At 39.8% G+C, this 23,265-nt stretch overlaps 1 protein-coding gene across 1 annotated transcript; it reads right to left on the reverse strand.

Annotated features, from left to right (window-relative positions):
• Positions 1-329: 329 nt before the first annotated feature.
• Positions 330-21,397, reverse strand: LOC110966868 (rho GTPase-activating protein 42-like). Its single transcript, XM_022216358.2, has 24 exons — positions 21,243-21,397; positions 18,156-18,251; positions 17,977-18,038; positions 14,904-14,975; positions 13,562-13,663; positions 13,360-13,470; positions 12,537-12,641; positions 10,316-10,445; positions 10,108-10,208; positions 7,486-7,595; positions 7,298-7,376; positions 6,708-6,747; positions 6,558-6,620; positions 6,388-6,462; positions 6,179-6,263; positions 6,040-6,098; positions 5,793-5,898; positions 5,440-5,599; positions 5,208-5,358; positions 3,799-4,494; positions 3,543-3,693; positions 3,046-3,114; positions 2,847-2,926; positions 330-952 (listed from the first exon to the last, which is right to left on the reverse strand). Exons 1-24 carry the CDS (start codon positions 21,394-21,396, stop codon positions 855-857), a joined length of 2,955 nt encoding a protein of 984 aa, XP_022072050.2. The 5' UTR covers position 21,397; the 3' UTR covers positions 330-854.
• Positions 21,398-23,265: the final 1,868 nt, after the last annotated feature.

A 23,265-nucleotide genomic window follows, 5' to 3' on the forward strand; every position in this document is an offset into this window, starting at 1 on the left:
TACGTGTCATTTATGTGTTTACAATTGAAAAATTGCTCATTTTATCTGGATAACTTCTTTTTACACAGAAGACGATGGGACCAGATTGTCCTCCAACATTTATCCATTAAATATTCACACACAGATGCATGAGCTAAGTTGTGAGTAAACACTATCTGCAGATTATGATGAAAAACAGTTTGTACCTTGGCAACACTGCTTATGCTCATATATATTTAGGAATATAAATAGAAACAAAGAAACTGGAATTGGTGAACTCAGAGGCCATGAACGACTTCTTCTGTGGAAAATGAATAATTAACATAAATTGTATTAGTAAAGACAAACTCTTTTTTTAAAGAAAAAGTATTTGTCCTTTATTAAGACAGCAGGAAAACTGACAGAGACAGCAGGGCGAAGGTGTTACGACAGGATTCAGTCTTCAGTCTCATATCGCGCAAGGCACCGAGGTGTGAACATTTCATTTTTAAACATACAGTTAGGACATTAAACATATAAATTACTGAGATTGATAGAAAAATACTGCTTCCATGTACCTTGTAGACACATTTAATCCATATATAGTGAAGTATAGCAGAGACTGCTGAACATAAAAGACACTGATAATGAGTAAAACAAAAAAGTCAAATAATATTAACATCTACTGTATTATAGGCTGGTTAATAACACATAACATGATTACATACAGTACACACGTCTTTCATATCCTGCCACAGTAGTCAGTGATAATAGTCACAGTTACTATATAAATATATTATATCTTTGATCCGCAGCACAGAGGATTACTGTTTGCACTGTAGATCCCTAAAATCTAAAACCGACCTGTGTTTCTCAGTGGCGTCTTGACGACACAGTCAGGTTTGTCCGATGTATGTGATGTAGTTTTCAGGGATGAGGCCTGTTTTGCCGTTGTATGTCGCCTGAAGCCACCCTGGTTCCACAGACGGATACACTGCAGACACAACTCAAGTCATGACAAAGACCTTCATATGTAAAGCAACAAAATGTCTTCTGATGATTTAGACAGACACCTAAAACCTGCTCAAGAGACGGAAACTTCGCTACAACTTTGAAACAAACCATACTGTTGGTTTCTATTAGGACACCACAGAAATTGAAGAACCTACAGTGAATCATCAGTAAATTAACTGCAATGTTCCACCTCCTGGTTATTAACGCAATGACATGCTGAGCAGCCAAACATTATTGAAACCCAACGGCCCTTATATTAAATCTTAACAGATCACAACAATTATTTCATGATAAATAATAGAAAAATGTTTAAATGCTCAAAGAACAGCTGAGGTATTATATTTACTGTAATGCTTTGGAGCCATAAATACAAAAATATTGTGGATTCTTCACAAAATCCATGGATAAAGTTGATTAACATTTGGTGCAACAGAGCATTAATGTGGATCGAACTTTAAAGTAACTAAAAGTATGCAATGAACTAGAGAAGCATGTTGAAAGTATCGTTCAGTGATCGCTAAATAAAGTTTTGTAATAATACAAAAGAGAAAATCTGTGGCAGTCAGAGGCCTGTAAAAATCATGTCCACTTACTGCGTTCAGTTCACGTGAGACAAATGAACGCCTTTCTAACTACATGCCTGCATGCACTCTGCCTGTGCATTCATTGCACAAAGGCTGGATGGATGCTTTGCACACTGAAAGTTAGTGAGCTTTGTAAGAGTGTTTCAGTGCTCTTTGTGGTCTCCATCTTCCTCCAGTTTAAATAGCGTTTGTTTACATGTGTATATGTGTGACCCATGTCTGCATTTATTGATATTAATCTTATGGCAGGGCTGCTCAGTGACGTAGTTGTTAGCACTTTCCCCTTGCAGCAAGAAGATCCCTGGTTCGAATCCCAGGGGTGGGCCTGGGATCTTTCTGCATGGAGTTTGCATGTTGTCCCTGAGCATGCATGGGTTTTCTCCGGGCACTCCGGCTTCCTCCCACAGTCCAAAAATATGCTGAGGTTAATTGAGTACTCTAAATTGCCCGTAGGTGTGAATGCGAGTGTGATTGTTCGTCTGTGTATGTAGCCCTGTGACAGACTGGTGACCTGTCCAGGGTGTCCCCTGCCTTCGCCCGAGTCAGCTGGGATAGACTCCAGCACCCTCCGCGACCCTAATGAGGATAAAGCGGTGTATAGAGAATGGATGGATGGATGGATGGAATCTTATGGCAGTCTGTATTGACTGTGAACGTGACATTTTGCAAATGTAGTCATGTAGCGCATTTATGTGTTTTTAGACATGAAGAAGGTTGATGAATTAGTCCTTCAGCTGTACTTAGGTGGTTGTGTCTTTATGAAGGGCTTTGGAGGAAGGATTTGTTTTTATTTTTGTTCCAAATCCAGTCGATTCTTGCTGTTTTTTTGAATACTATATCTTTAACAGTAAGATTTAATAAGATAAAAGAGATGTTACAAGCCGTTAAATAAGATAATTCTCATTAAATTAACACAACATATGTATTACATGGAGAATAATCTTCAGGTCTTATTTAGGGATAATTCCAAACACACTCATAAATGTGACTCCTGAACACTTACTGTCCCATTAACTCTTGATATTAAAATGTTTGATGAGGAAACACACTACAGAAAGCCTGACTACTGGTAACAGGAGTAGTGTTAACTCTGCAATGACTTAACCTGGGATGAGCCTGCCCCTCTTTATTAAAGCACCTACTGAGATCAAACCATAATGTGGGCACAATTAAAATAACATGGATCCATGGATCAAACTGTGCCACCCAGATAAAGATCAAATGTTAATATAAGGTGTAAATTTGGCTAGAACTCTCTCAGGAAATGAAACCTTGGAGTGATTTTCTTACCATTTGAGAACAGCGCCCCCTGCGGAAAACTTAACTCATGGCTGTGCTCTGCCTCACAGGAGTAAAGAGCTTTTGCGTCCCTGAGAGAAAACACAGACAAAAGTAAAAAGAGTGATTTGGGAAGCAAGTTAAGGAGGGCTGTGACATGTGATCACGTCAAGGCTAATAAGTGTCTTCCTCCAAAGTCAACATACCGTACCTTCCACAACATATGTCTAATGCTGAGGAGAACACCGAACTCTCCCGCTGTGGTAGTCTGATCGATAATCTGCAACAAACAAACACAGCATTGTCATCTGCAGTACAAAACTTTGAATACCGATACTGAGAGTGAGTCAGTGGGTTGGTCAGTTTCAGAAACACACAAACCAAAACTGTCTTCTTAAATAATGCGGCCAACTCTTGAGCCAAATCAATGACAAGTAATCATTTCTGATGTCAAACAAATTAAGTGGGAGATGTAATAGCTGAGAATGTGGCTAGATTAGTTCAAATTAGATGAAAATAGTCCCCCAACCAGTACATTTCAATTTTTATTTTCATGTAGTTCAAAATAGAGAAACAACAGAGCGCACGGTTCTTTCTTTAGTCAGCCATGTTCTTGTTTTCTCCTGAGCTGTTTTTTTAGAGAATGGAGGTGCTGTGTGATTACAGCACCTTATTCTCTGACATAAAATCTACTTTACAGGAACTCACAGTGATCCAGGCCTCTGGTAACCGTTGCTGGACGTGGCTGCAGAGTGTTTCGGAGTCATATCGGACCCACAGCGGATGTGTGAAGTTTTACGTGCCTCTCGGGGGTCCAGAGACATGAGACTCTGTACTGATCCATGACAGCTTTTGTAATCTGAAATAGTAGAAACAAAACTAAACATGAGCTTTCTGTATCCTACAAATTCACCTTTGTAGCTCTGCAACGTGTTACAAGGTGAAAAAAAGGACATGTATGTACCCTCAGAGATGTGCAGGGAGGTGAGAGAGGAAGATGTGGAGAGCTGGTAGGGAAACAGAGAAGAGGAGGAGGAAGAGGAGGAGGAGGCAGTCCTGTAAGTCCTAAGCTGCCGAGGAGAGGTAGAGTCCGTCACTCTGGTTTGTGTGACAGTGGCGCTGCTTGCATTTCTTTCATCCACCAAATGAGTGCTCTTCAGAGAGGAGACAGAAGCTGCTCTGTGAACAGGGAAACCCTCCCTGAGGGTGGAGGAACCCTCCACAGATGAGTTCTGGATGGAGATGGTGGATGTGGAGGCTCTGGAGGGAGATCTTGATTCTTTCACAGATGACAAGGAGGCAGAGGAGTTTCCTTTAACTGACCTCTCCACTGCAGACAGCAAAGAGGACGTGGAGGAGGACAGAGAGGAAGTCTGCAACGCCGGAGTGAGCTGGGCGGAAGTCTGGGAAGAGGAAGGCATGACGTGAGGGGAGGCAGCGCTGTCTGTCAACTGTCTCTGATCTTTCCCATTTGAGGAGTTGTGCGGTGGGGAGGAAGCTGCGGGAGGAGAGGACGGTGCTGTGGAGGGTGATGTGGGCTCAGCAGCAGGAGAAGACGGAGAGGAGGTCTGAGACAAGCCGTTCTTTTCAGAGGAGTGTGAGGACAGAGACTCCTGGCTGCCCATCGGAGTCGTGCTGGGACTGCTGCTGAACGTGTCACCTGGAGAGAGAAATGAAAATAAGTTACAGGAAACTGAGACTGAATGACAATGGCATCCTTAAAGTTAGTGCTCAAGGACTGCTGAAAGGTTTGAGGACTGTCTCACGGTTATTGTATCGGGCAATTATGTCAACTGTGTCCATATTACTGGTGAACTTTTAGTTAAAGTGTATCTTTTAGAGACTTCTTATTACCTTCCTGTCTTTCTTTTTAGATATACCAAGCCATAAATGTGTAGTACAGTTGCGAGCACAGGCTGATTTCAAACCCTTTGGTGCATTAAAGTGATATATTATCCGAGTGAAGGGTGTGCAAAAAAGGCACAAGCTCACAAATGCACCAAAATCTGAAAATATTTCTGTCATCAAGCTCAATTCAGCAAACTGCATTTACATAGCACTTTTCCAAACAGTTACTAAGTAGTTTACAATTACGACAAAGTGGACAGAAGAAAACAACACAAAGATAATATTAACACTTCCTAAAAAATTATCATGTTTTTAATGTAAATATTTATTCTGAAATTCACCTAGTAGATATAGCTGTCAATTGCCGTAAATAATGTGGAGTAAAAGGTACAATGTTTCCTTTCTAAATGTAAAAAGTAGTTTAAAATGGATATAAAGTCATTGAAAATTGTGTTTAAAACACAGCACTTGCAATGTGCAATATGGTGATGGTGAGTGATGACAGACAGGAGCTACAGGACTCACTGTCATTATCTGCCAAGCAAAGAGCTGGAGGGTAGAGACGGGCCTTTCTCTTTCCAGACGACAGACAGATGGCCTTGCTTCTCCGAGGAGTCGACCGAGAAGACGGAGCTGGAGGCAACGGCACTGACAGATCCGGGGCCTCACCAAAGATCTGACAGGAACATACAGTGGGCATGTGTGTTAGGTGCGTGCGTGTTTATTTTTGAGCATCTGTGTGAGTTCGTTAGCACACCTTGTCGTGGTTTTCAATGATAATCTCCACCACAATGTTCTGAAACTTGATATTCATCATGGCTGCTACTGTCTCCTCCTGCGATCTCATCAATGTGGGGCCGAAGATCATCCCCAGGTTGGACACAGTCATCAGATTCTGGTCACTGTGAGAAGACACCCTACACACACACACAATCAGCATGTAAGTTTCATATCATATAACAGATAAAAAAAAGAGAAAATGTGTTTAAATAAGAACACCCTCACTTTAAATATCACTAGATAAACCATTTTCAAGACTTTTTAGGAAAAAAAATACACTCTCAAGGATAAAAGCATGTTTTCGGGGCTTTAAAATCCTGATGTACATACTTGAGGAGGTGGTTGGTTAAGAGGTCCAACATTGTTCTGTTTTTTTCTGGCAGTTTGTGTACAAGAGCATGAATGGCTCTCACTCTGTGCTTCTGGTCATCATACTCTGTGAAACAAAAAGAGTACAGAGGGAGAGATAAGGTGTGGTTCTGTTTACGTCACATACTACGTATGAAGTCAGCTATTTCAATCCAAACACTGCTGAAAATGTGCCTGCCACACTCGAAAACAGGCAGTAACATCGTACTTGCAGCCTTGATGAATTCTTTATGCAGCCTGTAGGTCAGTACTGGTTCTGCCAGACACCTGTGTGCACAACATAAAGTATAAATGCATAATTCATGAGCAGTGTTACTTAAAACACACACCTATGTACTGCATGCTACCTGAAATAATTCTTCAGGCCACTGGTTATGGTCTTGTTGTCCCAGGCGTCTGCATCCAGCTGCATGTCAGAGGGAGCTGTCGATGCTGCAAGAAAGTAGACAATAAATAATGTCTTTGTAATGATGGACTTTTAAATACACCTAATATTTGCTGTAATGCCATAAATCTACTACAAGCAGAAAAAAGTATCACACAAAGCATTCCTTACCAAACACACTCGTCATCAGCCGCTGTACTTTAGAGTTCACTCCTCCTATCCTGTACAGTCCCAGGGTGGTAATGCCTACAGAAAAAGTTTAACATATTTGATAAATAAACAGCACAAACACTCAGGAGAACTCTTTTTTCTCATATGATCATTTTAAGAGCGACAAATACCTCTTGTTTCAACCAGCTCAATACATTTCTTAACAAAGTTGAAGCCTGCCTCGTTGAGAAATGCTGTAAAACAAACCAATTCATTTCTGAGACCGTGCAATACATAAGTTATGTTAAAAGCAGAATCTTCTGAATAAATTTGATACTCACTCTCCTCCTTTTTGCTGAGCAGAGATGGCAGAGTGTAAATCTGAACAGAAGAAAGAGCAAAATTTGTGTCAGTAACATTTTGAGACAACAAGACTTTTACATACAAAGCTGATTGTGTTTAACACAGTCTAGCAAAACTGTATTGCTCTCTGGTTAACCTGCAGTCATTTTCCTCAATGAAAATTATTATTGATTATTAATCATTAGAATTATGTATTAAATGATTGAAATATGGGCTATACAGTGGCTCGGTAAGGAGCACCATGGCCTTGCAGCTAGAAGATCCCTGGTTCGCGTCCTGGCCTGGCCCTGGGATCTTTCTACATGGAGTTTGCATGTTCTCCCTGTGCATAATGTGGGTTTTCTCTGGTACTCTGACTTCCTCACACAGTTCAAAAACATGCTGAGGTTAATTGGTGATTCAAAATTGTCCCTAGGTGTGAAAGTGAGCTTGCTTGTTTGTCTCTATGTGTAGCCCTGGAATGGACTGGAGACCTGTCCTATCCTGTCTCCAGCTCCCCTACAACCCTAATGAGGATCAAGTGGTATACAGATAATGGTATATAGATGGATGATTGAAATATTCATACCGGCTCTTTTCCATCCATTGCCTCCATCCACAGCCGTCTGTTGGCCTCAGACAGCGCTTGCAGGGTGATGACACCATGTCTGCAGATGTAAACGGATCATTTTGACTTCTACATCTCAGTTTATTTTATTGACAGCCAGTCATCTGTGATGATGGTCACACAGCCTCTTCAGCATCTTTCTCTCTCACCTCTCCACCACCTCGATGTCGAAGCAAAAGCGCTTGTCAATTGAATCAGTCTTCCTTCGGACACACGAGCGCAGTCTGAACATCTCCGGTGTACCATTCACCATGCCATTCTGTCAACAGAGAGATATGTTTGCAATATTCAGACTTGCTGCAATTACTGTATAATCACCTGATTGCAGGGATTTGAGCTGACCGCTATAATTTTTCATAATCGGTAGAATTGTTTCCACTCACTTATGTAAAAACAGCTCATAGTTTTTCACTGTTTGTGCCCTCTTCTTCTGCTATGGTTTAATGGTACTACACACGTGGACAAAATTGTTGGTACCCCTCAGTTAAAGAAGGAAAAACCCACAATTCTCACTGAAATCACTTGAAACTCACAAAAGTAACAATAAATAAAAATTTATTGAAAATTAAATAATCAAAATCAGCCATCACTTTTGAATTGTTGATTAAGATAATTATTTAAAAAAACAAACTAATGAAATAGGGCTGGACAAAAATGATGGTACCCGTAACTTAATATTTTGTTGCACAACCTTTTGAGGCAATCACTGCAATTAAACGATTTCTGTATTTGTCAATGAGCGTTCTGCAGCTGTCAACAGGTATTTTGGCCCACTCCTCATGAGCAAACAGCTCCAGTTGTCTCAGGTTTGATGGGTGTCTTCTCCAAATGGCATGTTTCAGCTCCTTCCACATATGTTCGATGGGATTCAGATCTGGGCTCATAGAAGGCCACTTTAGAATAGTCCAACGCTTTTCTCTCAGCCATTCTTGGGTGTTTTTGGCTGTGTGTTTTGGATCGTTGTCCTGTTGGAAGACCCATGACCTGCGACTGAGACCAAGCTTTCTGACACTAGGCAGCACATTTCTCTCCAGAATGCCTTGATAGTCTTCAGATTTCATCGTACCTTGCACACTTTCAAGACACCCTGTGCCAGATGCAGCAAAGCAGCCCCAAAACATTACTGAGCCTCCTCCATGTTTCACCGTAGGGACAGTGTTCTTTTCTTCGTATGCTTGGTTTTTCAGTCTATGAACATAGAGTTGATGTGCCTTACCAAAAAGCTCCAGTTTGGTCTCATCTGTCCAAAGGACATTCTCCCAGAAGCTTTGTGGCTTGTCAACATGCATTTTTGCAAATTCCAGTCTCGCTTTTTTATGAGTTTTTTTCAGCAGTGGTGTCCTCCTTGGTCGTCTCCCATGAAGTCCACTTTGGCTCAAACAACGACGAATGGTGCGATCTGACACTGATGTACCTTGGCCTTGGAGTTCACCTTTAATTTCTTTGGAGGTTGCTCTGGGCTCTTTGGATACAATTCCAACGATCCGTCTCTTCAATTTGTCATCAATTTTCCTCTTGCGGCCACGTCCAGGGAGGTTGGCTACTGTCCCGTGGGTCTTGAACTTCTGAATAATATGAGCCACTGTTGTCACAGGAACTTCAAGCTGTTTAGAGATGGTCTTATAGCCTTTACCTTTAAGATGTTTGTCTATCATTTTTTTTCGGATGTCCTGGGACAATTCTCTCCTTCGCTTTCTGTTGTCCATGTTCAGTGTGGTACACACCTTTTCACCAAACAGCAGGGTGACTACTTGTCTCCCTTTAAATAGGCAGACTGACTGATTATGAGTTTGGAAACACCTGTGATGTCAATTAAATGACACACCTGAGTTAATCATGTCACTCTGGTCAAATAGTTTTCAATCTTTTATAGAGGTACCATCATTTTTGTCCAGGCCTGTTTCATTAGTTTGTTTTTTTAAATAATTATGTTAATCAACAATTCAAAAGTAATGGCTGTTTTTGATTATTTAATTTTCAATACATTTTTATTTATTGTTACTTTTGTGAGTTTCAAGTGATTTCAGTGAGAATTGTGGGTTTTTCCTTCTTTAACTGAGGGGTACCAACAATTTTGTCCACGTGTGTAATTGTTCCTTTGTCAAGGATCGCGATGGAGTTATGTGACAATCGGCGTTGGCTTGTCTGTTTGTCTGTTAGCAGCATTACTCAAAAAACAGACAAACGGATTTGGATGAAATTTTCAGGGAAGGTCAGAAATCGCTAAAGAACCAGTTGATTAGATTTTGGCAGTAATGCAGCTTATAGTCTGGATCCACGGATTTGTTAAACATTTCTGTATCAGTGCGAGATAACGTCACGGTGTCACTGTACCTATGCCAACAAGTGAACACGATGTCAACTAAAACGACTAACAATTAAATGACAGCTCTAGATGTGTGTATTAAGTTTGGTAATCACTTTAAGAAAATCCAATGTTTTGACACTGCCGCCAAGAAACAATGCTGTTCAGTTTGTTTAGGACTGTATCTGTATTTTTGCATGTCCTACTTTTTGCCAAAACTTTACACAAACCTGGATAAGAAAAGCATTGCACATTTTTTTGTGTTTGTCAAAGTTGTATTAACAGCATATCATATAGACTGTTTTAAAGGGCTTCTTAGAGATGCATTCCAGTGGTTGTGAGAAGCTGCAACACCGAAGAGTTCTGTCAGCTGCTGAGCTGAATCTTAAAACATGCCAATGGAAAGGAGCCACCAGCTACAAATGTCTGACGAGTTGTTGTGGGTGGTCATGTTCTCCCAGCTCACCTGTCTGTTGGCTGGTCTGGACTCTGTGTTGCTCATGGTGAACATCTTGGAGCTTTTCTCATAAGTGCAGTAGTATCTGGTCCACACGCTGCCCAGAGGACCTAGATAATACACACATATGTGTGTTAAGCGTGATTATGTAAGTCTGTTATTTGATATTTTTCACAGTAAGAGTGAGAGGTACAGAAGGACGAAAAGCATATCTCACGTTTTTCCTGTATGTACAAATATCCCTCCATAGTGAAGCAACTGGGAGCTTTGAAGTCTTCCTCGGCAGATCGGATCCTCTTCATCAGCCGCTCAACCTCAGCACGCGTACTTTCAAAGTTGTTACGAGCCTGAACAACAAACAAACGTATAAAAAACTGCACTGAAACGATTCTTTCTTACATACTTAATGATCATGAAACCCACAAAATCTTCAAAACGGAAACAATTCCTTTGTCCATCTGTGTAAGTTATGACACATCTTCATACAATTGCACTATTTTGTCATTTACATTTAAAAAGTCTTTCCTGTAAACAAAAACAAAAATTGCAAATGCACTAGAGACACCAGACATGAAGGCGGACGCAATGGCATACAAGTTTAACCCTAAACATCCCCTTATAGATGTAACACTGGGTATAATTTCATAGCCATTAATATATGGCTGAACCTAGGGGAAACTGAAAGGCTTAACAGCGCCCAGTGAGAGTTTATCATCTGGAAATAATAGTTTCAGGATTTCCTATTCAGGTCAGTTGGACTTTCGAATGTAAGCAAACCGGTCAAACAACTAAAAAACAAGTGTGAACCACTGAGGAAGTATGAATGTGACTGTTTGCCAAACCAGGCCTTGTTAATCCAGATTTGCTTTTCAAATATTTACTCTCGATGCCTTAAGGAAAAGCACATTTGAAGGTTTGGTGTCACAATCACAACACAGCTTTATCATTCTATTTGCTCTACAATTTCAAATCTATTTGGCCACAAACTGAAATATCCACAAAAATAAAACTTCACAGTGACAAAAACAGACACTAACAGCTTAGAATAATTAAATTTGCCAACAATGAATGTTATTCATGCTTTCTGGCCCCAAAGGACATAAACAGGGGCTTAGTTTGTTGCTTAGAGGCTGTTTATAGGAGTTCTTCCTCTGAGTTTATTAACTTAAACCTGCGGTATCAAACAGTAGCAGGATGACCGTGAATGTCTCCAAAGCTTTACTTTAGGAGGAAACATGTTTTTCTACAAACTCCACAACACAGGCAGCCATAAAAGTGCTTACATAAATAAACAGAATGGTACAAAAAATAGAGACGTTTTTATCTGAATCAACAAATATCGGATTCAAACTGACAAACACCACAGGAACCTGACTAGATTTATCCTGATTGCCGCTAAAAATAAAGCCGATGTTTTAGCCTTTTACCAGGCAAAGGCTTACTGATTTAGTGCATCTTTGTATGGTTTGCAGGCTGGACAAAAAGGCTTTGCAAAGGGCAGTAAGAACGACAGAGTTGTGTGCTGGTAGCTTCCTTTAAATGCCTATTGTTTATAAGTTATCCCTGACATGGAGACAGGATCAGTAAGGGTAAGGATCTATCAACGAGTCACACTGTTTGCTTTTCTTTTTCTCAGACAGATGAACTGTCACACCGAGTCAGAGTTTTTAAGGTGCAGTTAAACTGTTGTCCTCTGGTGGAGTCCTGAGCTTTTCAACAGGTGTCAGGGTGTTTTTATTTTTGTGTTGGTAAAGTGGCTAGTTAAATTATGATCACATATGAACAGAATTTTCAGTGAGAAGAAAAATCATAATTAAAGTCCGCTATTGGTTTTGAGTTCTTTTGTTCAGACATAAAATGAATAGATAGATGTTGATTACCTTCTTGATATTTTCGGCGAAAACTTTCGCCTTCTTCAGAAGCGTCTCTCACATCTATCTCTATTTTATGTCTGAACAAAAGAACTCAAAACTACCAAAATAACAAAAAGACATGACACGTTTTTTAAATGAGTTATTTGAAGAATGTGATATGCTTGCTGTTAGTTTAGATATCGCATTATTGTATATTATATATCACTTGTTCTGTTGTCAATCTGACAAATATCCTGTGCATATCACTGCCCTCCATCAAAATGATGTGTATGTCTACGCTGTGAAGAACTTAAAGGAAAAAGTGACCTGTGTCTGAATGACAGAATCCCATCACTTTAACAGAGTGATGAAGTCTCCAATATTACATATCCCAAATCTGAAAAAGGCTAATAACTCCCTCTGGCAAGGACTTTGGCCTTCGTAATCCTTCTGACCTTTTCCATGCAGAAAAAGAACAATATGGGCTCTTTAAAATGCAGATACACCAGACAGAATAAATTATTTACAAATGAATGACATCAGGTCCAGAAATATTCCTGAGGTTTGCGGTAAACAAACACTTACATTTTGCAGGTTGAACTGAAGCTGCTGCTTGTAGGGTTCAAACTCACTGGCCAGTTCGTAGCCCTCGTGGTAGAATGTAAACAACCCCTGCAGGAAGGCTAATAACTGAGGAGCAGAGAGAGAAGTCCGCAGGAAAAATGTCAGCTGTGGGCACTGGAGTGAAAAGTATAATGAGAGGATTACAAAAGAATGATCGTCAGTCATCTGCCTAATCAATCAAAATAACCTCAATAGGAGAAAACCCCCAAATTCTACCAGTTGTTTGGTTTGCTGCCCTTGTTTACTTTACAACAAAGAGTTCCCCTCTCTGTCAGCCGGAAGAAATCTCCATGCAGGAAGTGCTGCTACAGCAACAGGAAGGGAGCTTTACTGATATCTATCATAAAACATTTTATCACTGGACAAACAGCGTGTGCGTAATGTGTTTTCAGAACATGGCTCGGCTGTCTTTCTGCGATCATGCGTACATACTGATGGACTCATAAATGCAATGATGACTTGATGTTTACGATGTGTGGCTATTAAATAACCACACTGGTCTTATGTAAACTTACCAGCATTCGTTTCAATATTTAATAGCCACACCTCATATGACTGTGTGAAGAAGCAGCTCAAAACTGACTCATCGCTCATATTTTCCTGGGACGAAACGTTGTGTGTGGTTATGTTTTCCCTCTGCTAATCAGAGCCGTAAAAGTTCAGCAAGGTTCGAACACAGGAGGCAAACGCACTGACGTCATCTCAGGAATTACGTATGTGAAATTTGTATCCCGGCTGGAAAATGCACACGTGTATAATAAACATGACAATTATGTGAACTCACAGGCTCCACAAATTCAAACTTCTTTCTCTCCTGCACTTCCTGGATCTTGAAGACATACTGCAGAGACGCATCGTAAAAAACCTGCCTGTCTTTACTCATCTGCGAGTCCGCCTGCAACACAAACAGCCACAACACACATTAAGGCTTATCCAACACATGTGGGAGGCACTTGTTGTGGGTTTTTAAGAGTCCCACAGATTACCTCATGCAGCTGGGATTCCTTCTTTTTGGAGGACAGGCTGAGGTGTTTCTCCAACACCGAGTAGTACCTTTCTGTCTCCTTGTCAAACTGCTTCTTTTCCTCCTGCAAGACGGGAATGCAGAGAGAACAAATACAATCGATTAAATAAATGAATTTCAATCCATATTTTTACATCACATGGACAGAATGCCACATTTACATTACTTGAATATTATTCCCTCATTCCTGCGCCCTTTACATCATTGTATGCTTTCTATGCTTTACTTTGAAGAGTAAACATGTTTTTCTGCTTTTTACACAACACAAGCAACCATACAAGTAGTTAATAATTCAAAAGATAAACACAATGGCAGAAAACCAGCAAAATGATTATTTAAATCAATACATTTCTGACCCAAATAACACATGAATCTACCTCCTATTCTAGCATATACTACTGATAGCACAAACAAGCACCGATACAACCTAATAAGTAAATAAATAACCGTGTTAATTTCACCAGTTAGTAGGCAGCCCTTTAACAGTCACCACTAAATACAAAGTCCAGCTGACGTTGAGGAGAAATGTCATGAGTTTCGCAGGTCATAAAAGTACGGGACAAGGACATTTTTGAATTGATAGAAAAAGGTCAGGGGGTCAAAAGTTCCGTACAATTTTTAGATAAAGTAACAGTCCAGCTTTCAGGGAACCAATAAAGTGTGAAAAAAAGTGCAGTGGGACTGTTAACAATCTAAATAAAGAGACTCTGCCAAAAATATTTAGGACAACAGCTCTTTTCCGAAACAGCTGCAGCTCCTAACTCCACATGTCCAACCACTTTCTCTTGCTCAACAGCATCAGAATGAGGATGTGCTGCCGCTCACACACTGTTGCTACATTCTTCAGGCTGACGAGTCGCTTCCATCAAACACACACAAGTGAGCTGTGATTTCACTTTCAGACTTGGTAAGACTGGGGTCGGTTCTATTTTTTTTTAACCCCCGCCCGCCACATGACACTGCTATCTATATCCTAATTTCGGTCTGAGAGAGAAGATAAAAAATGAGATAAGATGAACTAAACAACTTGAGACAGCTGCTGAAATGAGACACCAGACTCGGTTAGTGTTTATTCTGCCTCTCTGAGTTCAACCATCTCTCTGTCTGTGACGTGCTCCCCGTCTTCCCTCCCAGCGTCCGTTCCCATGACCTTCCCACTGACACTGGACTGTGATCCATCGTTTATCAGAACAAACTGAACCGCTGATGAAGAGCCCCACAACACCCAGAGTGTTAGATAGCTAAAGAGCGAAACGTGCTGCTTTGCAGTCTGCTCGGCTTTCAGGCTACAGCCGCAGCTATACCTTAACAGCTCCGATCTGCTCCTTTCGAAACCTCTCGAGCGGTGAGATCAAAACGTCATCAGCATTCTGGATCTAAGAGGAAAAACGAAACACAACAGTCAGCTCAGTGTGTTGCAACATAAATACTAACTGGCTCAGAATCAGCCCCTGGGGGGTGACTACACACGACAGTGAGCATGACCAGAACAAGTACAGTAAAGGCAATGAGTCTGTTACCTTCTTTGAAAGAATAGGCATTGTGCATTTTCCTGTTGTTTCTGACCACGTGTGAAACAAAAATGTCTAACATAATTGATTTTATGAAAATTGTTGACAGTTTGAATTGCTATTTTTCTGCTCAATTCCTTTCTTTGTGGTGTTTGTGATATTCCTTTGGGCCTTGTTAAAGCCTCCAAAAATTCCTCTATGGAGAAAAAATTCTGACTAAGACCAGAAGCAAAAATAAAACAAAGGCTCAGTCATTGTCCCTTGGGGATTGCAGCAGCTCCTAAAGTGTTTATCTTAAAACAGGCTTTCTTTTGACAGTAGATTTTTGTCTCTTACTAGACAGACTACTTCCCTTCAGACTTTCCGTTTCATGTAAGTGAGAATGAACATTTTTTTCAACATTACAAAAGTGTATAAAGAAAGAGATCGACAGGATTTATGTAATGTTGATCAGACATGATAACTTGCTTAACTGTAATCCCAAATTACATATAAAAATTAGGACCGAGTTAGAGACATAAATACATCAAGATTGAGGTATAAAAAAAAAGCATTTCAACTGACAGGAATTAAACATCTCTCTACTAAAAATGAGAGAAAGATCGTGAACACGTTAGAGAAATATTCAAATCATAGTAATGTCATAGTATTCCGTCATAGCACGATACATGTAATAGTACAAATTTCAGGTGCAGTACGTGTTTTTGAATTATTGACTAGCCCTCATCTTTATTAATGTAACAATGTAAACTAGTTGACTGAGTATTTTCTGGGTTGGTTTATGAAAAAAGCCTAAAATGTAAGCAGAACATGAGCAACTTCATGTATTTCCTTCATTGGTAGCAACAGTTGCAAATTATTTATGGCTGATGATAAGAAATTCATTAAAACTGAGCCAAGTCTGTCAGATTCGACCTGAAAAACGATGTTAGAGTTTTTTGTTTTTTTTGTAGCCGGCCGACTGTACAGTGCATCTGAGAAATTTGTGAGCTAAGCCAGAAAAGAAAAAGCTCCAGATCGGTGATCAGAGCTCTGTTGTTTATATTAGGTCTAGGTCCTCTTTGGTCATGAGTCTATATATTGCTAACCTCTGTCAAATCTTGCTTTGTTCTGCCGACTTGATTTAAGTATCAGACTCTAAATATCCTCCCGGCCCGACATCATGACTTCACTTTCACTTCAATTTAGTGCTTCACCAGCAGTAGCCAAAGAGAGGTCTGCTTTCTTTGGATGTTCTTTTTTTTTTTTTTTTTACCACATTACAATGTCAGGATGAAGCAGACTGTGGGGCATTGTCAGATCTCAATAATAGTCCTTTTAGGTCGGACAGGTAGCCATTTCAGAGGAACCTACTTACTGGAGTTGCCCTTTAACTTAATAATGCTGGTATTATTAGAATTTCAGATCAAGCCGCTGTGTTACAGTTGTGCCACAGCAAGTGGAAAAGCATACAATCAAAATACACACACACACACAGAGGACCCTTTTATGGACTTTCCCAGGCAGTCGGGCTGTGCTCAGTCTCACAGGGGAATTGGCAGAATAGGTTCCACATGGTTCCTCTGTAACCAGACCATGCTCACAGCCACACACACACACACACACACACACACACACACACACACACAGACGGCGCTACACATGAGGTAGCATACTATGCACATACATTGCACATGCGTGGTTTGCCCTCACACACACCGTGCCAGACTCCAGTCACTCTCACACAAAGGCCTCCGGTTGATGGAGGACCTCCGAGTCAAAGACGTTTCCCCAAATTGCCATGGAGGCACACAATGCTGCTGGGACAAAGTTTTCATTGGAAATGCATGAATCAGTCCAGTGGGAAAACCAGTTGAAGACACAAGCTTGAGGAAGTCAGTGAGGTGCACCGAGTGAAGAGGCCCAAGAGGCAGCAGTTTTTAAACTAAAATCCTCTAGGTGACAGACAACACTGAAAATAACATCAAATTGATATTGCAGATTGAGACAAAACATCATCAGTCATGTGGAGATGCACATCTGGTCACCCACTGACTGTCAGCTCATTATTCACTCACTTTTTCCATCTGTCTGATACTGGGTGCAAAGCAGGTAGTGCGCAATGACCTTTTAGGTTATTTTTACTTAAAATAGCTCCTGTCGATGCCAAAAACGACACTATGAGAGCCATGAGAAAGAATTACCACAGTTAATTTGTGAGAGCCAGACAGCTAAACTCAATGCAAAGTTGTGCGGAGCCAAAAGTAGCTTAGGATTTGAGTGATAATTCTCAGCAGGTTTTTCACTATGAGCAACCTCTTTCACATTCTTTTCGCATTATTAATATAAAAATAGTATTAATAGCTATATTAAGATAGAACGCAGTTGTTGGTTTTTTTCCTAATTGGGACAGCTTCATACCAACGAAGCACATAGAGAGAGAGAGTGTGTGAAACTATTAGTTTAGACGTTGGTGATACTAGTCTGGTTAAAAAGGGGCTTTTGGACTAAATGGTAAATCAGATCAGCATAGTCATTCACAGCAAGGTGCTTTGAACAAACAGTTTCTCTTTAAAGCCCTTATTAAGCCTGCAGATTCTGTTATCAACTAAATAAATATGCGGGAACCACAAACATTTAATCTATGCTAACTATGTCGAGAATGGTGATGTACAGAGATTTAAAAAAGTCTGAAAAGTTAAAAATGAATATGAACAAAATCCATCAATCTAACCATTCAAAGTTGTTGCTTATAGAGCTTTTATTTTTTGAATCAACATAAGCATCTCAAGCTGAAACTCAGTGACTCTTAACAATTAAGTTTTCTTCATTTTGAGCTCATCCCACACACTTAAAGAGACGCATGCACAAACGTTCACTTTCTTACCAGCCGTTTTCTCTCCTCTTCCATGGTGCTTAAGAGCTGAGAGAACTCCTTTAAGGACTGAGCTGCAAAAGAAAGTACACACCTCATGTTTGTAAAGATCATGTCTGAAGATCATACTTTGCATATTTTGCCATCTCAGCTTATAGTTTTCTATAGCTTTAGCAACATTTTCATCTCACCTATATTGATTTCATCATCAGTCTCAGCGTCTCCAATACATTCAAACTGGAACTCCTGCAAAGACTGAGAGAACCGCTGAACAGCAAGAGAAAGACCTGAAAAAGCAGGAATAAGTTCATTCAGTCACTTGAAGCAGGTACAACAAAATTATGTCTGGCATCATTTATTTACAGCTAATTTTATTTCCGTATCCACACACACTGCCATCACTGGGCCAACAACACAACTTAATGCCCCCATTCCCCTGCAGGCTACATCAGTTTTTCCCTTCTGTAATAAAGCATTTATGCATTTTCCTATGAGAACTCCTGCATTTCATTCACTGCCAAGACACGAAGTGTCAAAGTCTGATGTAAACAAATTGCCACACCCTTCAGCAAACTCCACTAAGAAAACTGTTCACGTGTCCAAGCAACCCTCCAGTAAAGAGTTTAATACCACCACTGATTCTCTGAGGTGCACCAACACTTGGCTGCATTCGCTCACTCACACACCTTAACAACAACAGCCACAGTTTCAATCATACCACTGTATTACAGACTAATAATGGAACTGTTCAAATGTCCTGTAGTAGCACTTTATAGCAGATGACTGTCTGGAGATGCGCAGAAACAGTGGTGGTCAGGTTCACTGTATGAAAGACTCTAAACAACAGCTTTATACAGCACTGGAAACTTAAATTAATGTTATTGGAACTATTTAAAAGAACCAGATGTGGACTGAACTGACTGACTGGCCATTAAAAATAAGTATTAACACACATTATCCTGATGTTTTCAAAGGTTTTTATTTAAAACAGGGAAATAATTCTAATTAATATCAGCCTCAAGACAATATGCTTGTTACTTATAAAATAAATAATGCTTGGTCCCACTACATAAAATGTTCATTGAATTGCTCGCAAATACTGCTTACAGCAGACTGCATACTGTACGCTGCATGTTTCCGTTTAGTAATGCTAGACAGCATGAATGCAAAAAAAGTCTGTGGTACCTACAAAACTTTAATGTGCTCATTTTTATGACAGTGTTTCTTGGTCTAAATGAAAATCCCATTTGCTGCTCTAAAAAAACACTGACGTAAGATGAAAACTCTAGCAGACTTTGAAAGGGCCGTCTACTGGGGAGGGACGTTTCAGTCAGTAAAGGTCGTAGCAACAGCATTGTACTGTAGTTTTATCATAATGTAGGGACTCTAGTGATGCTGTAAACACTATGATTTATTTGTGTTAACCATAAAACCATCCTTTTTATGCTATTTCACTCCTGCGTGTTTAGAGAATAGTTACGTGTGTACAGCAGATAGTAGAAGCATCCACAGTGATGGCTTCAACCAACAAGTGAGCCAAAGAAATTGCCACAAAGCTGGAACCTGACGTGATCAAAAGAAACTACAAACAGGAGGCACATGCTTTCTGAAAATCTTCACAAGTATATGGCTGCCATCATTAATCTGTGCAGCCATTAAACAACCAGTTATACTCCTTTTTTACTGCCATAATAAGGTACCAAATAAAGTTATTCAAATTGTCTAATTATTACAACATAACATTTCAAGTTTGACCTGGGAGACAAAATAATGCAGGATGATTCAATTTGTAATATACCAGTCCCTGTGCACCTTCATTCATGTCAATGGACCCAATGCTGACAATTCACTTTCTGTCACTTTGTATCATGACTGTATTAACCTGCAAGATCAAAAAAAGTGTCCCACAAACCAAACCAGGCCTCAGACGTGTTGTGCGATCCTTTCAATAAAAACATGAATTCAGTAATATGTAACATGCAGTATAAATTCAGTATAAACACAAATAATAATGGTTTGAAGACTACTTTTTGACACAGGCAGCCACCTGAAGACAGGAACTCAAAGTAACAATCTTTCAGTATTTTCCCAAGAATATACGGTGTCCTTCTCTGTTTTACGTCTATGTAGATTCTCAGACATTGAAGATTTTTCACCTCTCATCCAAGAGGCTTCCTCCTTTCTAATTGTTCAGTAAAACAACAAGAACAACAGTTACAACTGAAAAAGCCTCTTGGATGAGGGGTGAAACTTCTATAAGAACCTAAAAGGGAAGTCCAGTTGCTTTTTACTTCACATCTGTGTGCTCTGCGCTTACAATCAGACAAAACAAGCACTCTGAGTCTGTCTTCTTGGCCTTGGACAAATCTCGATTGAAATCTTCGACACCAAATTATTAGTTGATTGCTGACAGAAATCTCAACAAATTCTTGGACAGTTGTTTATGCTAGAAATGCAGGTAAGATGTCTGAATTCCCTTTTGTTTTCTTTGGCAATAGCTAAGTTAGTTGGTGATATTGTAGATTGTTTTGGTTGTTGTTTTGGCTGTGCTCACCCTGACACCGAAACTACCACTACTTAATGAATAAATCCACTTTGTTTGCACTGCAAATCTGCTAGGGGACTCGTCATTACTGTCATTTTATAGGCTCAGGTTCCCTTTTAAGTCACACTGACACTGTGGATTTACAGTAAAGTAGCACCAACCAGTTGGTCAACAGTAAGGCTGGAGTTTTCAAGAGGGCCCCAGGGCCTTTGTTTGCTGCTGGCTGGTACTCCAGAAATGCTCTGTTAGTGTAAAACCTTTACATAGCTGGACAGACACCTTATTATAAAGCTGACTAACATCAGTAAATAGGGTGTTTCTCTAATGACACATGCAGAACAGTTATTAATAGCTATTAATCATGTCTGAGCAAATAACAACATTCCATCTTCAATTCACTTGGCCCTGGAAAAAAATAGTATCCCTCAATTGCAAAATAGCCCATGAGACCAGAAAAAGGCATAATAGAATATTTTTATTCTTGTCACATACCGACAGTACAGACCAAGCACTTAACATTGTAGCTGCATTCCTCACTGTGCTGCTCACATCACACAATCAAAAGTAACTGTGCTGATTTATTTAGTAGTTTACTGTTGGCTGAAGTCACAGTACTGATCTGTTTGAATTAATGGCCTTAGGTTTCTCTGTTATCAGACTCTGTCCCTGGTTGGGCAATTCATTAACACGCACTTTTACGGTGAAAACAAGGCATTAATGAGGGTTTACTTACTTCTGAGGGCAGATATGAGCATGTTTCCATCTTTGATGAGGTCTTTTATAAACCTGTTGGTGCGCTCCAGCTCAATCTCATGGCACTGCAGTCGCTCTCTGAAGTCCGGACTGTCCAAGAAAGAATCACTGAACTCCAGCGTCGGCAGACCCATCGAGAAATCTACACCCGCCGCTAATTAACAGAAAACTAGTAAAATGCGTTGTTCGTCCCCTCGGTAAGACTTATGAGCAGAAACAGTATTTCAGTGCGCCCGGAGTAATTTGTTGAGAAGTTCCTTGCAGCTCCTTTTTTTCATGCCTTTCTTACTTTTTTCCAAGCAGAACTTCCGGACCCTGGAACGCAGCAGAGTCCCTGGCAGGGAGGGTTTGGCTAGGCTGCACGACGAGCTCCACGCCGCTTCTGTCACGTTTTAAAGCCAATATCTTGGGCTATAACGTCGCTTTGACTTCCTGGTGACTTTTCACTTGCGATAGAAAGCACGGAAAGTAGCGGAAAGAAAGCTATACACCTTCATTTTGGACGCATGAACTCTGCTGGCAGACGCTGTGCGGCTAACTTTGTCTACATACGGCTCTAACTGAAGCCCTGTTACTATGGGAACGAGAGACTCCTGCTGGTCCGCACTGAAATCAGTGCAAAGTCTGCCAAAAAATACAAAGATAACATCGTGTGAACTGCACCTGTACACTGCTACTACTACTACTGATGATGATGATGATGATGATGATAATAATAATAATAATAATAATATCCTTATGCAGCAATAAACATGTTATAATTGCAATGATTTTTTTGCTGTGTCTTTACCTTTTGCCATGATCAACCTATTTCTCGAGGTAGCACCTATAAATATACAAAAACAGTGCAAACAAGGCATAAATATAGAAAAACAGTCTTTAAAAATGTATGAGCAATATATAGTGCAGAAAAGTTGAAATCTCCTCTTATTCGGACAAAGTTAGATCTACAAAAAGCAGTGCAAAAAGGATTTGTGCTGAAGAAACTGTAAAATAAAAAGTATGAGCAATGTTCATTGTGCAAAGGTCAACATTTGCAAAAACATCACAAACTTTAAAGCTTTTGAAAACAGATTGGATGATAAAAAGTAATCGCTTTACCCACCACTTCGCTCAACATATGGTTACATCATCATCAATTCAATATTATGTGTAATTCAAAGTCATTAAAATACAGCTTGGCGAAATTGTCATTAAATTTTTCTTCACCTTGAGTAAGGATCACAATTCCTTACTTATTTTCAAATGTCCTGCCAATTTTGAATGATGAAGATTGGTAACTAAAAATACCTTAAACTGTGGAGGAAAAGCAAGTATGCTGGTTGAACACAATATTATTAGAAGTTACTATAGCTCAAAAACATTGATGCAGTTCTTTTTTTATTTTTTTGAGACCAAATTTTCATTTTAAGAGTGCAAGAAAGGCTAAAATGAAACATGTTCAAGCAAATTAAGTAAAGTGAAGCCATTGATTTGCTGGTTTGCTAAATAAAAGCAGAATGACAGCTAAAATTGAAGTTCTAAGAGGAATTGATAATTCAACACTAAATGTCAGTTTAATTCTCAGCTGATGTGAAAATGCTGCAACTAGCTGAATAGTCAGTTATAGTGTAATTCCAGAAATGAAAATAACGTCAGCTGAACATGAGTGATAAAACTAGCTCTAAGTACTTAATAACAGGAATAGAATTGTTGCTCTTGGTTGTATGCCTTTGCTAATCTGTCAAGTTTCAGTTTACAGCCATATCTGTCCAGATTTGAACTTTGACTTTTTGGATATAAAATGTCATCACTACAACATCCCATTACACATTTGTGTGACTTTTGACCAACAAATCCCAATCAGTTCATCACTGAGTCCAACCAGACGTCTGTGAAATTCCCTTCAGGTGTTCCTAATTTATTGTGTTCAGAGTAAGGGGACAGACGTGAGGTCACACTGACATTAACCTCTAACCTTTGATAACCAAACTCTTATCAAGTGAACGTTTGAAGAAAATCTC

This window comes from Acanthochromis polyacanthus, chromosome 17 (genome assembly GCF_021347895.1).
Source record: "Acanthochromis polyacanthus isolate Apoly-LR-REF ecotype Palm Island chromosome 17, KAUST_Apoly_ChrSc, whole genome shotgun sequence".
NCBI lineage: Eukaryota > Metazoa > Chordata > Actinopteri > Pomacentridae > Acanthochromis > Acanthochromis polyacanthus.

Coding starts and splice junctions, on each gene's coding strand:
- LOC110966868 (XM_022216358.2), bottom strand. CDS start 21,396: ATGGGTCTGCCGACGCTGGAGTTCAGTGATTCTTTCTTGGACAGTCCG. Junction 13,471..13,561: donor AGGAATCCCAGCTGCATGAG/GTAATCTGTGGG, acceptor TTTGTGTTGCAG/GCGGACTCGCAGATGAGTAA. Junction 10,446..12,536: donor TTCAGTTCAACCTGCAAAAT/GTAAGTGTTTGT, acceptor TTTGTTGTTCAG/GCTCGTAACAACTTTGAAAG.